Source organism: Macaca fascicularis, chromosome 20 (assembly GCF_037993035.2).
Source record: "Macaca fascicularis isolate 582-1 chromosome 20, T2T-MFA8v1.1".
Taxonomy (NCBI): domain Eukaryota; kingdom Metazoa; phylum Chordata; class Mammalia; order Primates; family Cercopithecidae; genus Macaca; species Macaca fascicularis.
Window position 1 is genome coordinate 19,397,971 of NC_088394.1, and position 14,423 is coordinate 19,412,393.

Genomic DNA, 14,423 nt, shown 5'->3' on the forward strand with positions numbered 1-14,423 from the left:
TGTGCCTATCAGCCATTGGGACCGTATTTCATTCCTAAATTCATTTCTGCTGTTGGGATATCTGATAGGTCAGCTTGCCAGAATGATGTTTAAAGAATGAGCACCCAAGCTCTGAGTTTGGGGAATACATTCTGGAACATCCGCATTGGCTTCTTCTGTTTACTTTCAAGTTCTTGGCTGTGTTTGATAGCTGAGTTTGCAACGATAAGTAACATTCAGATGAGGGACATCTTATGAATTTTAAAAGATGCTAAATGAACTACTTAGCAGCAATTCAGCTTATATTCCTGCAGTCCATCTGGGGTGAAAGGAAGCCACATTTGTTGAGTACCTTCTTCATGTGCCATGTATCGATGCCACCAGTACCACTGGTATACTGTGCCAGGCACTTTGAATGGATCATCTTTAATCTTCGTAAGGACTCTGTGAGGTGGAGATTATTATACCTATATCTCAAATGAGGAAACTGAGGCTAGGGGCAGAGGTGGGTGTCATCCAGCTATTAAGTGGCAGAGCCAGGATTTGAACACTGCGTCTGCTTGATGCCAAAGTGTACCCTTTAGTTAGCAAGCAAATTGAGGAGGAAACGTTATTTTCCTAGAAATTTGCTAATCAGAAACTTTTCCTAGCAAACATTTCATAATTATTTCTGTGAATGGTCACCCCTACTGTGGGTGGATCTCTTGTCACTGTGACCCCACCCTGGATCTGATGATCAGGGAGCTTCCCCTGCAGCTTCTGACTGGCCACTCAACACCATTTCTCATCCTTCCTGCCTTTCTTCCATCTTTGGGCTGTAATTGCAGCAATACTGTTTAGGTGTTGATTACCCTGAGGGTCTTTTTTCTTTTGTCTGGTATATTTAGTTTCCCCCAGTTGCATTCGGGAAAACAAAAATTCACCAGTTTCCTTCCAATCATTACATCTATGTTCAGGTTTTTATTTTTTTTAGATGTATTTGAGATGCTGGGTTATAACTTAGTTGAGCAATAGATGTAATTTTGGAGGTAATGAATGTAATTTTCTACAGGGCAGTTACATTTAAGAGATGTATTATGAAGATCTCACCCACAAATGATGTGGAATAGGAGTCACTTGTTCTAAAAAAATAAAAATTTTTAAAAGTAAACTGTTTCCCCGCCCCACTTAGAAAGGCAGCAGCTGGGTGCAGTGGCTCATAACTGTAATCTCAGCACTTCGGGAGGCCGAGACAGTAGGATCACTTGAGCCCAGCAGTTCGAGACCAGCCTGGACAACATAGTGAGACCCCATCTCTACAAAAAGTAAAAAAAAAAAAATCTGGACATGGTGGTACACATCTGTAGTCCCAGCCACTTGGGAGGCTGAGGCAGGAGGATCACTTGAGCCCAGGAGGTCAAGGCTGCAGTGAGCTGTGATTGCACCCTGTACTTCAGCCTGGGCAACAGAGTGACACCCTGTCTCTGAAAAAAAAAGAAAAGAAAAGAAAAGAAAGGAAGGCAGGGCTGATTCAATGAAGGAGCCGTTTACATCTTAGTTTTAGAGACATCATCACGCTTAGCTTCCATCTCCAACAGACAGAAGCCTCCATGCCCTTGTGCCATCCTTGTACTCCTTGGAGACACGATTAACTTGGTATTGAACAATTTCAAATTTGCATAATGGAAATTTACAGGAAATGTGCAGCACTGTATTTTCCCACTGACATTTCTCCCTGTTTTTACACTTTGCCAAAACTTCATGTTTTGAATGGCTTCATTATATTATATCACATCAAGGTTATAGGTTATCAGATACTTAATCATTCCCTGATTGTCGGGCATTTAGGTTGTTCTCAAACTATTACGTGGTAGAGGATGCGGAAGTGAACACCTTTGTCGTATAACATCATTGCTGCTTCTTTAATCGCAGACATTTTTACTGCCCTGGTGGGAGACATTGTGAGATCTTGGCCCTGTAGAGTTTTAAGAGCAGCAGCAGCCAGACAGCTCACAGTGCAACCTTGAGCAAGTTACATAACCTGTCTCTGCTTCAGTCTCCCTACCTGTAAAACTGGGGAAAATAATAGCACTTAGCTCACTATGACTTCGTATGTCTCAAGGGCTTCATAAGTACCATATAAGTGTTTGCTTTTATTATTTACCTGGAATCCTAGAAATCAGGAGCTAATTGAGTAAAAGATGAACATTTTAAGGTTTCTCATAGATATTGCTGATTTGAGAGCGTGAGCCAGTCTCCTCCTTGTAATCCCAGGCCCCAGCACGGTTATGGTCCATAGCTGTGTCGCAGATGATCATCTATTGAAGCAAGTTCTCTCTGCAGTGTGTGAGCATCTCCTGATTCTTACAATTTCCTGTTGATTTTTTCTGCCTCACCTTCTATACTGTGAGCTCTTTGAGGGCAAAGAAGATGCCCTAAGAATAACAATAGCTGGCTGGGTGCTGTGGCTCACACCTGTGACCCCATCATCTTGGGAGGCTGAGGCAGGAGGACTGCTTGAGCCCAGGAGTTAGAGACTAGGCTGGGCAACATAGCGAGACCCTATCTCAACCCCAGATAAAAATAAATTAACCAGGCATGGTGGTGTGTGTGTGGTCCCAGCTATTAATACTTAGGAGGCTGAAGTGGAAGGACCATTTGAACCCAGGAGGTTGAGACTGCAGCGAGCCCTGATTTGCACCACTGCTTTCCAGCCTGGGTAACAGAGCGAGACCTGGTCTCAATAAAAACGAGAATAATAATAGCTGATATTTATCAAGTGCCTAACTCTGGGTCAGAACCAGTGCTGAGCACTTTGCATTTTGCACGGCTTGCCTCTTTTGCTTCTCTCAGCGCCCTTACGAGGCAGGTGCCATTCTCAGCCCTGGCTCACAGGTGACTCAGGCCCTCAGGAAACAGGCACTGTTTCCCAAACTTGCCCAAATCTGCCCTTTCCCAAACTTGCCAGATCAAAACGCCCATCCACAGCACTGAGGTGGAGGGGGATACTGATTCCCAGGCCTCACTCCTGGAGATTCTGTTTCTAAAGGTCTGGGGTGGGGCCCAGGAATCTGTATTTTCACCCCAGGTCATCCTTTTATGCTGAGGCCCTGGCTGGACAACATTGTATGAGAGGCCGGATGACCCTGTGGTCCCCACATTTCCTGTCTTGAGCTTTAGGCATCTTCTTTATCTGTCCCGTGCTGCTGACTGGGAGGTTTTTCTCTGGGCCGTGAATTGAGTTCGCAGTCCTGTCACTCACAGGAACAGGAGAGGATAAGGGCGACCACGAGGAGAAGATGTACCGAGTCTCATTAGTATGCAAGGCCCTTCTTGTCACATTGCCTTTAATTGAAGCTGAAGGGCTGGCATATCTCTCTCTGGGATTTTCCACTCTCTCAGCCCTTCCGGAACTGGCTGGGCACCAGCCTGCTGAGAGGGACAAGGGCAGCATAGGGGCACCGAGGCATCTGTCTGTTGGTGTTGGAAGCCAACCACGATGATGTCTCTGAGCTAAGGTGGAAGCTGCGTTCCTACAGCATCCTGGCTTGCTTCTTCTCCCCTGCCCCTCACCCCTGCTTCCCTCCCCTTTTCCTCCCTCCGCTGATCAAGTACCTACCTGTGCAAGGCTGTGTTCTGCCAAGACCCGGAGAAAGACCACCAAGTAGAGATTTTATCTGTTGCTTAATTTTTAGCAAAGTACTGCATCCCCAGAGGCAATGACTTTGAACTTCAGCTGCTCCTCTGGCCTCACTTCTGTATCTGGAACAGGTTTCTATGGTAATAAGATTTTTGATAGGATCTACTGATTTCCTGCCATGATAGGTGAGGGTTAGTTTAGATTCCATCCCTCCCCTTCCCACCCAAAACAGCTAAATCGTTCTTTTCCATTCCTTTATTGGTTGGCTTTGTAATTTCAAAGCCAAAGATATACAAACATACCTATTTCTTTCTACCTTTTGGGGGGTGAAATATATGTACAACAGTGACTATAAAACGCATATAACAATAAATAAAACATTTGTGGAGGATCGCTTGAGCCCAGGAGTCAGAGGCTTCAGTGAGCTATGATCGCACCACTGCACTCCAGCCTGGGCAACAAAGCGAGACCTCTTTACAACATTTAACAAACCAACCAACAAACAAACAACAGAACACTGTCAACACTTTTAAAGCTCTTCCCCCATGGAGCCACTTCCCCCACTATTGTGATAGCTGTTCTCTTGCTTTTCTTTGGAGCTCTTTTCACCTTTCTATGTATCTCTCAGCGTTTAGATTTGCTATAAATAGAATCACACTATATGTATCATTCCGTGCCTCTCTTCTTTCCTTCAACGTTTTTAAGCTAATTCACGTTGATGTGTGTGGCTGTGGCTTGCTCATGTTCACTGTTGTATAATCACTGGTCAAGTAGACCACAACTGGTTTATCCAGTCAATTGCTGATGGACATTTGGGTTGTTTTCAGGTTTTTGCTATCACGAGCATCCTCCTAGTACATGTATGGAAGGGTTTCTGCAGTGGGATACAGGAGTGGAATCGTTTGTATTCACTGTCAGACTCAGTTGCACTTGGTAACGCCAAGCAGTTTTCCAGTGTGGTTGTGCCTCCAGAGATGGTGACCTAATTGTGAAGGGTGTTCAAAACTCCCCAGGTAATTCCACTGGGAGGCTCCACATCCCACCTTGATTTCCAGCCCATCTATTCGAGATAACATCTCTCAGCCCTCCACCGTGAACAAGGTCCCCAGCTCATTCCTTTCTGCTCTCCTCTGTCAAGATTTCTGAGTGATGATCTAAAGAGATACTAAGGGGCCTTTTCCCAGGCAAAGTCTACGCGTAGGGAGTAGGCAACAAGGTTGTCAAGGCATGGACAGGAACTGGGTGAAATACCAGGACAACGGCTTGCAGGTGAATTCTTCCTTTAGGCAGTTGAAGAAAGCTAAAGAAAACCCAAGGGCTAGGGAATCCTCCCAGAAGCCAGTCCTTCCCTCCAGCTATTAATTGCCTCTAGCATCTGTCTGTCTGCCAGTTCTCTCTCTCTCTCTCTCTTTTTTTTTTTTTTTTTGAGACAGGGTCTTGCTTTGTTACCCAGGCTGGAGTGCAGTGACACGATCTTGCTCACTGCAACCTCTGCCTCCCTTCAAGCGATTCTCCTGCCTCAGGCTCCCAACTAGCTGGGATTACAGGCGCCTGCCACCACACCCAGCTAAATTTTGTATTTTTAGTAGACAGGGTTTCACCATGTTGGCCAGGCTGGTCTCAAACTCCTGACCTCAAGTGATCCACCTGCCTAGGCCTCCCAGTGTGCTGGGATTATAGGCGTGAGCCACTGTGCCCGGCCTGTCTGCCAGCTATCTCTCTAGCAGCTTAACCTGTGGGACTCACAGGCAGCCAGCATGATGCTTAGAAGTTGAGGGGAATTCTGGACTCCTCAGGGTCTTACAGTCACGTTTCTTTAAAGGGATTCTAAGTCCCATCTGTGTCTCAACCCTGGCTGAACCTTAGCAACACACGGGAGCTTTACCTAGCTACTGATGCCCAGGCCCCAGGGTAATTACATCAGAATTGCTAGGGTGAAACCCAGGCACCAGTACATTTCAGAAGCTGACCACGTGATTCTTCCATGCAGCCAGGGTAGAAAACCAGTAATCAGGGGTCTCAAACTTTAACTAGCATCCATCAGAATCACCTGGAGGCCTTGTTAAAATGCAGATGGGTGGGCTCCACCCCCAGTGTCTGGTTCTGTCTGCCTGGAAAAAGGCCCTGAATTTGCATTTCTAACAATTTCCCCCTATTGCAAATGTCCCCAACGTGTCCCTAGAGAGCCAGCCTGATCCATCAGAATCACCTGGAGGCCTCGTTAAAATGCAGATGGGTGGGCTCCACCCCCAGTGTCTGGTTCTGTCTGCCTGGAGAAAGGCCCTGAATTTGCATTTCTAACAATTTCCCCCTATTGCTAATATCCCCAACTTGTCCCTAGAGAGCCAACCTGCAGGTCTGAAGTTATGCCTGATGCTGGCTGCACTAGTTGACCTGCGTACCTCCCTGGGAGGATCCAGGGCAGCCCCTCTCCATCTGACTGTGCTGCCCAACCCTGTTACTTGTCAGGCTGCTGGCTTCCAATAGGCTACGGAAATGGCAGATGCTACAACTCAGGACTCTCCCCCAATCCGTGGTGAGTTGTTAATCGCCAGCATCTCAGGGATCAGTGAGATAGTGGGACAGTCTTTAGGGAGGTGTGGCGCATCCTTGACTATGAAGGGTCAGTGTCATCGTTAATAGGGTCTAGATGCACCTAGGGTTTTCACTGTGGTTGCCCACAGAGCTTCCATATACACGGAATAAAAAAGGTATATACCTTGAAAAAATGTTTTAAAATGTCCTGTGACCACAGGCTCCAAGTATTAAAAATATTTTTTTCTGATTTGTGTTGCTAATACGATTATTAGTAGTACGCAAAACCGAATAAATACATGATACAATTTGATAGTTGTCAAACGTAGAAAATAAGGAGACTATGAGGGCCCTCATTTTGAACTGACTTCTTGTTTGGCACCTGGGGAGTTTTTACACACCAGGCCAGGAATGACAGAAGGAGGGGAAGCTGATGATCTGGAAACTGATTTCCTTTTAATGAACCATGACCAAGAACCCTTGCCCTCAGTTTGAAGACTGCAGGGCTGGTCTGTGTTGCCGAAGGCACTCATCCCACCTCCATCAGAAAATAACCACAGTAGAGCCAGGTGTAGTGGCTCACACCTCTAACCCCAGCACTTTGGGAGGCTGAGGTGGGTGGATCACTTGAGGCTGGGAGTTCGAGACCAGCCTGGGCAACATGGGGAAACCCATCTCTACTAAAACTACAAAAATTAGCAGGGCATGGTGGTGCACGCCTGTAGCTACTAGGGAGGATGAGGCAGGAGAATCACTTGAACCCGCGAGGCGGAGGTTGCAGTGTGCCGAGATCTTGCCACTGCACTCCAGCCTGGACAAAAGAGAGACTCTGTCCCCAAAAAACAAAAACAAAAAAATGCATTTCATGGGATGATGTACATACCCACCTCTTTGCCACATCTGGCTGGTGCATGCCCTTAGTTGCTGGGAGGTCAGGACGATGGCAGGTTCATTTGAAACCTCAGCCCTACATAGTAACAAGCTCAAACACCCTTTTTACCAGAACCATGCTCTCCACAAATCATCAGAGCCTGTGGCCTGGCTCAAACCACCTTTCAAGACATTCACATATGGGTAAGCAGCACTTGGACACTCCAGGCAAAGATGTATTAAAAGAGAGGGTCTTTCCAAAAGGACCCCTAACGCACCCACCAAGGGACTGGGTTTCCATATTTAACTGGGGAGAGGCTTTTATCTGTTGGGATTAATTCCCCTTACACACAGAGCCATGCCCTGTATATGGAGCTAACTTTCCTGTTTGGCAGACACAGGAAATCACCGAGATCAGGTTCTTGGTCCAGACCGCGACATAAGAGAAAAGATTTTCTCTGACCTTTGCGTTGACCCCAGTGATACCCTGAGTTTTCCATTTTGGGTGGCTGGAGAACAGGGTGTGTGGTGACAGATGGGTTTGAGTGGAGAGCCTGGAATCTGTCATCGTCTTTAGTAAAATTGCCTTCCTTCAGTACCCTGACCGGCAAAGCACACTTCTGACCTCTTTCTGAACTGAATTAAGAATGGCCATGCACAGTCCGGGAAGTGGTTTTGAACTTTCAGGTGCTGTCCTTAGAGCACAATGGGCCTGTGTTCTTCCCCGTGGATCCATGGGGCCGGAACCATGAATAGCAGGCACACAGTGGGTTTTGGTGCAACTGACCTTGTCCACACATCAGAGTTTCCGGTTTCCCAATGACAAGCCTGTCTATGTATGTAAATGGATCCTGACTTTCCCCTTCTTTTCTTTGCAGTGAAATGCAAAATGGAGGACGATGTGGTACCTGCAGGCAAAATGAAAATTCCATCGTCTTAACCACAGCTAAGATGTATCTTTGCCCATTCGAGCACAAGTTACCTCATGCAAGGAAAATGTCCAAAGTATGCTTTCTGTCTTGTGATTTCTTTAACAAGACTTGGAACATATGAAAATGGAATCCTTTCTGTACAAGACGGGATTCACTGCAAACAAGCTTTAGTGCAAATAGTTTAGAAAAGAAAGGACCAGTCTTCACTTTCTGCATTATCCTCACATTTTATTCATTCATCCAGATTATTTCTTCAGTGCCTCAGGAGTATCCTTCTACACCAGCTGCTGTTAAAATGTACAATGAACTCTAGTCCCAAGGGATACAGAAGTGCTCTTATTACCAGTTTTCCCACTCTTGGCCGCTTTTGCAAAGATCCATATTCTAATTTAAGTCCCCAACCTCTGAATTTGGTTTTAAGTTTACCTAGTGACTGACCACTCTTTTTATAACAAAAGACCTTATACTTATGATCATTTCCATAGGAGACCACCCCTTAACTTTTACTGCAAACCCAACAAGATGAGACACTTGAACCCAGACAGATGTAACAAAGGATTTCTGTTGTCTGAGTCCCAGAGTATTATATAGAAAGTTTCTGCTTTTATGGGTAAATAAGCTTATTATCTTAATTTGTTCTGTGGTTTGCCGTTAACCACGATTCTCCCATTTAAAATGCCACAGATTGAGCCTCAGGCAGATCCGAAAGCCTAGTAGTTAGTTGCATTGAGTTGTTTTCACAAGCTACCACACGTCTTAAGTAAATAGTAAAGCCTTTATTTTTGTGTTAAGAACAGCATTTTGAAAATAAAACCTATCTGCCCATGCTTTACAACCTTTTAAATTTGTAATATTTATATAGTCATGTATGGTACATATTGATTGTCTTGAAATTTCTTTAACTTCTTCTTTATAAGTATGCAACAGTCAGCCAGGGGGAAGATAAAGTTACATTATAAAACACACATTAATGCATTTAATAAATATATATTATCTATCAAAAATGAGCCTTAGCTCTTCATCAATTAATAAAAAGCACCTGCTGAGGACTCCTGTAAGCTGGTATCATCATTGCATCATTGGATTATAAAAGCCACAATGCTCCCTTTCGGCTTGGGGTTTGGCCTGAGGCGTTCAACTCAGCCTTGGCCAACCAAGACCACCACCCGAATTCATCCGTGTTCAGTGGGCCCTGACGGCATCTGGGCTAAAAAAAAAAAAGCACTGGGCACCCAACTTCCAACAGCTGGATCTTCAACTCTGGAAACCCTGGAGATGCACAGAACTTCCCAATCTGTAAGCTGTCAGAGCTGACTCCCTCTCTTCCCACCCTCCATCTCCAGTGGGGAGAAATCCAGGCTAGAACGACAATTTTCTATTAAAAGGGGGGACAAGAGTGGCTGTTATAGTCCCAAAGCGATGTTAATAACCAGACACGGAACGATTTGTGCTTACAATGAGAGATTTTGATCACAGATGCTCTCCTTCCAGGTCGTTTTCCCTAAACAAGTCTTGTTTACACAAACAGATCTTAAAGAGAGGTGCCATTTGATTTTGTCTTTAAACCTTGCTCCACGGGGGGCAGCTGGCTGCTACAGTCTTGGCAAAGATGCCGCTTGGTACTTTTCAGGTGAAGTCATTAGAAAAAGAACAGCTCTCTCCCCTCTCCCCTCGCTCCCACCTCCGCCCCCATTATGAAGGGGTTCAGCCCACTCTCAACCTTAGAAGCCAAAATAAAACCAAACCCTAAGTGCAATAACAGATCAGATTTAAAAGGGGGGTAAAGGTCTCATTAAGTGAGGCTTCCCATGGCTCAAAGATGGCTCTGTTCTTAGGTTGGGGAAGCGTGACTTTCCATGGCAGCCATTTGTGCTGTGCTCACCTTATATGCTTGGACAATAAAGAACTTAGAAAACGAACGTGTGAATTGCTCCATCGTGTGAATGGTATCAGAAAGCTCCAAAGGACTCCAGAGAGCGGGGGTGAGTAACCATCTCCTGGCACGAGAATGTGTAATGCTGTCGTTTTTCACTGGACGGGACCGAGGTGTTTGAAGATTTCTTTCTTTTCAGAACACCAGGTCTGCATGCAACCGCCCCCACCCCCACCCCAGGTCCTAGCTTCATTCCCTCCCACCCCTCCCCAGGACTCTTACGTTTTCAGTCCACGCCATGACTGGAACGGGATTCTCTAGAAGCAAGCACATGCTCTGGGCAGAGGCGGGTGCTTCCGGGGAGGTCAGGTGGGGGCGGCATTCTGGGGCCATGCGTTTTCTTCCCCATGCGTGGTAACACAAGGAAATGCACTAGCTGTTAAGGAAAACTCCAAGAAGGGCCACACAGGGAAGGCCAGATTGGCCTTATTTTCCCCAATGCTTTGCAAGGATGGGGTGGGGAGGGGAGACAGCAGAGACTAGGGCCTTGAGAAGTATCAAAAGGTTTATTAAAACATACTCAGCTCAGACGTACTGGCTTATGAAGAGGTCAGTCCTCCCCCGGCCCCCAAACGCTAACCTTTTTCATTTTTCTTTAAAGGTTAAAGGCTTATGGGTAGTTTGATAGAAAAAGCAATGTAGTGATTAGAGTATCTGCAGAAGGACCCACCCTCATGTGTACATTCCATGCCGTCAGGTTAAAACTCTTTGCTTTGAATCGATGCTAGAGGTTATGCTGGCCAAACAGTGCAGAGAACATGGGGGCTTTGAATGGCCGAGATGTTCAAAATGCTAAATAACAAAGGAATGACTTGCTCAGGACAGATGGAAACCATGACAGAAACAATGGGCTTGGAAAAGGGCCGTTTTCATGGAACCTGCAGAAAAACCAAAACAAAATATCCCCCATACCCTCCAAAAGCAACAAGAAACCCTCATGTGATCCATTCCACCCGGGAACTTTCACCATATCAACGGAAAGGACCCGAGGTGTCACTGCTTGCAAGGCAGCGGGAGGTCATCTCTGCATCCTAGCGGGCACCCCGGAAGCCCTACTAGGTGGCATCATCACAGAAAGCCTGCCGTGGTGCCTGCCTTCCAACCTGCCTCCTGGAGGTGCTTTCAGCTGGTGACCGCATTGGAGCTCTTGAAATGAACAAGGGAATAAAATTGGGAAAGGGTTTGGAGAAACACCCGTAAGTGTAGGAACAGGGCGAGATGATCAAGGGAAGAAGGGACTGCTGCCCCAAGCCAGAATATTTCTATGGCTCTACAAGGGAAGGGGGTGGGGCCTGTGTTCTCGCCATAGATGCTAGAGCAAGAGCCCCATAGAAGGAACAGTGGTTGATCACTTTCCAAATGTGATGGTCACTTCATCTCCCAGAGGGCCTCTTCTTTGGCACATGCCAGGGTCCCTCCACCTCTACTGGCTATAAAGCTCACCCCACGATTCAGCTGGGCCTTGCCTTGGAATCCCGCCCGCTACCTCAACTCTCTTGACCCCCCTGAAATGTGCAAACCACCAGGCAAGCCGGTGGCAAAGTCCCCATTTGTCCTCCTCAACGCAACGGTCATCTCCAAGAGGCCACCTGGGGTCCAGCACTTGCTGGGGAGGGGTGACAGAGTGGGAGCCCCCCACCTTCAACCAACACCAGCCTGGCCCACCAGCTGTGAATTTGGTTCTGTTCTACCCCCAGAGGATGAAACAGTCTTCCCAGCCACATTTTCGAGTGAGCCTAATACTATTTGCAATTAGCTTTGCTTTAGTTTGCGGGGATTGAGGTTGGTCTGGTATTATGTGTCTGTGTGTGTGGCAGGGGAGGGGCGGGCAGTCGGTGTTAGCTTTTCAGTTCGTCAGTGTTCACATTTACACGAAATCCCCTTGGCTAGGATTTCCAAATTTCCTGGCTGTGAGGCGGCCTGGTTCGGCTACTGTTACCGATTTCTCCCTCAAGAAAGACACAGCCAGGGAGGGAAATCGGTAAGAGAGATTCTGATTCTCTGGAACTTAAAGTCTTTCACCAAAGGTGTCTTCCTGTGTGACTTGGCGGAGCAGTTGGGATCTGGAATAACACATAAGGATAACACACTGAGAACTCTGTGCTTTGCAAAATCAACATTAGAAACCGATGCGTAAACAACGTGGCAAAAATAAGTTACCTTGCTTTTACCTAGATGGGCCGACTAATCCCAGGAGAGGCAGCAATGACTGTGTGTCATGCTGCTGTGGTTCTTGGGAAGCCCAGCTCCCTTTTCTAGAATCATCCACCCCCAAGGAATGTAAGTTCAACTCATTCACTTTCTGTCTTGACTATTTTTTCACACACCGGCCTTGAAGGAAGCAGGAGGGCTTAAGAGTGACGGATGGGGGCTTTTCTAACCATATTTATTATAACACACAGGCCGAATGCTTGTGAACCAGGCTTTTCTTGGCACGGGACAATAAAACAGCCCAGTGGTTGGCGGGGGGTTTTAAGAATGCAAATCTGTGATTCTGTCTTTGAGCCTGTTCCAAACCAATGCAAACCAATGCCTAGCATACCATTCAAAAGGCCAGGAAAACCTAAATTCCCTCTAGAGATCAAAGACCATCCCTAATTTACATCAAAAGAAAAAAAAACACAAAAAAGAATGTTCAAGTTGAGTTATGGAGTTGGAACATGATATAAAGAATGGAAACCCAATTTACACATGTAAACTGGCTCAGGCCTTGTTTCTGAAAGAAGCATGTAGCTATGTTTGGAAATTAAATGTGGGGATGAGAGTGCATCTTTGGATTGCTGGAGAAACAAAATAATGTCATTCCACCGAGGCAAACGTAAACAATGACAATTCTGCTGAAGGTCTGTTTGGCATCAGATAGTAGTAAACCTGCTTCTGTGTTTGAGGGAGAGAAATAGTAACTCCTTCAATTTCTTAAGACTTCTCTTAGGGAATGGGAGAACCTGGTACCCAGCTCGGGGGAATCAACAGAGGGGTGACCGGGGACCTTAAACTAGGTTGGATGTCAGCAAAATCTGCTAGGGGCGCTCCCTCATTCTAGGCTTTTTCCAAGAGTCACCTCCCAGGGACAAAGCCGGGGCACTGCATCACGAAAGCCAAATAATTCAGTTGGTGCAACAAGGATTAGGAACTCTTTCAAACGAATCTACAGATGGTTTTCTAAATAGAGGTGGGTATCCCGTGTGTGGAGAAAGGGGGTAGAAAGGGAAAGAAGAAAAAAGCATTGCATGCGTTTGAGCTGCGGTCCTTGCAGGCCACATGAGCAGCCTCCACGGAGGAGTATGTCCCTGTTGAAGCTGCTTCCCCACACTGTAGACTCCTAGGCTTCCTACCCCCACATCACATCTTGATACTTACAGTGCCACCGTTGAGCACGACGGCCATCTCAGTTGGCTGATACACGTTGCTTCTAAACGGAGCGCTGGGTCTTTTCCCCAAGCTGCCACTCGGTCTTTTTCCCAAGCTGCCGTTGGGAAATCCTGCTGTTCGGAGAGCTGGGGGAGGGAGGGATTGGCAAGACAACATCACCAAAAAAAAAGACACAATTTTGTTTTCTTCCTCTGCAACACCACCACGCTGCGGGCACCCCCATCCACCCAGCCCAGTGGCTCCTCCCCTTTGTCACAAGCCTGATTCAAAACAAAAGTCACAAAGGGGCTTTGTTCTCAGGCTCTCTAGGAGCCTGACCCATCTCAGTGGGTTTGGGAAAAGCTGCTGTAGAGACCAGGGGAAGGAGGCCCATGGTTGGGCCTCTAGCCTTCCCCAAGCCACGCAGCCACTGCAGGCCATGAGTGACAGGCGCCTTCTCACTACAGAAAGCCATTCATGTAAAGTTCAGCATCACGCTACTCAGAACTGCTTGCTGTGTCTGCACACACACTGAGGAGGAAGCTGCTAAGAGTCTTCACTGGAAAGTGACCAGGGATGAGAACAGGGAGACTCTAACCACACGTGTAGGGTTATTCCAAACAAGAATAAAAGGGAGACCTAAAGCCAAGACGCATGTCGGCACTTTTTCCCTCTGAAAGATGGGTAGAACCAGTGTTCCTTTTATACTGTACTTTTAGAGATTTGAACTTCCTTTTAGTTAAAGAAAAACTAACATGAAAAGACATGGAGGAATCTTAAAAAAAAAAAAAAAAAAAAAGTAGAAGCCGGGTGCAGTGACTCAAGCCTGTAATCCCTAATCCTAGCATTTTGGGAGGCCAAGGTGGGTGGATCACTTGAGGTCAGGAGTTCGAGACCAGCCTGGCCAACATGGCAAAAACCCCTCTTTACTAATAATACAAAAATTAGCCAGGTGTGGTAGTGCGCACCTGTAATCCCAGCTACTCGAGAGGCTGCGGCATAAGAATCGCTTGAACCTGGGAGGTAAAGGTTGCAGTGAGCCAAGATTGCACCACTGCACTCCAGTGTGGGTGACAGAGTGAAACTGTGTCTCAAAAACAGAAAAGTCTTCCCTGAAGGGAGTCACTTTTCTCGGTAAAAAGCAACAAGAGAGTTTGTTCTTGTTTTTTGTTTGTTTGTGTGTTTGTTTTGCAAATTACTTGGG

At 46.5% G+C, this 14,423-nt stretch overlaps 2 protein-coding genes across 13 annotated transcripts in view; one reads left to right on the plus strand and one right to left on the minus strand.

Moving 5' to 3' along the window:
• IQCK (IQ motif containing K) overlaps positions 1-9,854 on the plus strand; it is a 138,711-nt gene extending 128,857 nt beyond the window's left edge. For 5 of the 7 annotated variants that reach the window (XR_012429318.1, XM_005591379.4, XM_065537298.1 and 2 more), the window contains one exon: positions 7,882-9,854. Coding sequence is in view for 4 of the 7 variants with exons in the window: in XM_005591379.4 (XP_005591436.1) it covers positions 7,882-7,943 (62 nt within the window). In the remaining 3 variants the exon portion in view is untranslated. The remainder of the gene's footprint in view (positions 1-7,881) is intronic. The other 2 variants (XR_010583863.2, XR_012429319.1) reach the window with 1 other exon arrangement.
• Positions 8,692-14,423, minus strand: part of GPRC5B (G protein-coupled receptor class C group 5 member B) — a 28,721-nt gene continuing 22,989 nt past the window's right edge. For 5 of the 6 annotated variants that reach the window (XM_065537295.2, XM_074027845.1, XM_074027847.1 and 2 more), the window contains 2 exons: positions 13,229-13,365; positions 10,356-11,931 (listed from right to left, as the gene is read on the minus strand). In XM_065537295.2, coding sequence (XP_065393367.1) covers positions 11,887-11,931; positions 13,229-13,365 — 182 coding nt within the window. In that variant the 3' untranslated portion in view covers positions 10,356-11,886. Of the gene's footprint in view, positions 11,932-13,228; positions 13,366-14,423 lie in introns of all 6 variants that reach the window. The other variant, XM_074027844.1, reaches the window with a different exon arrangement.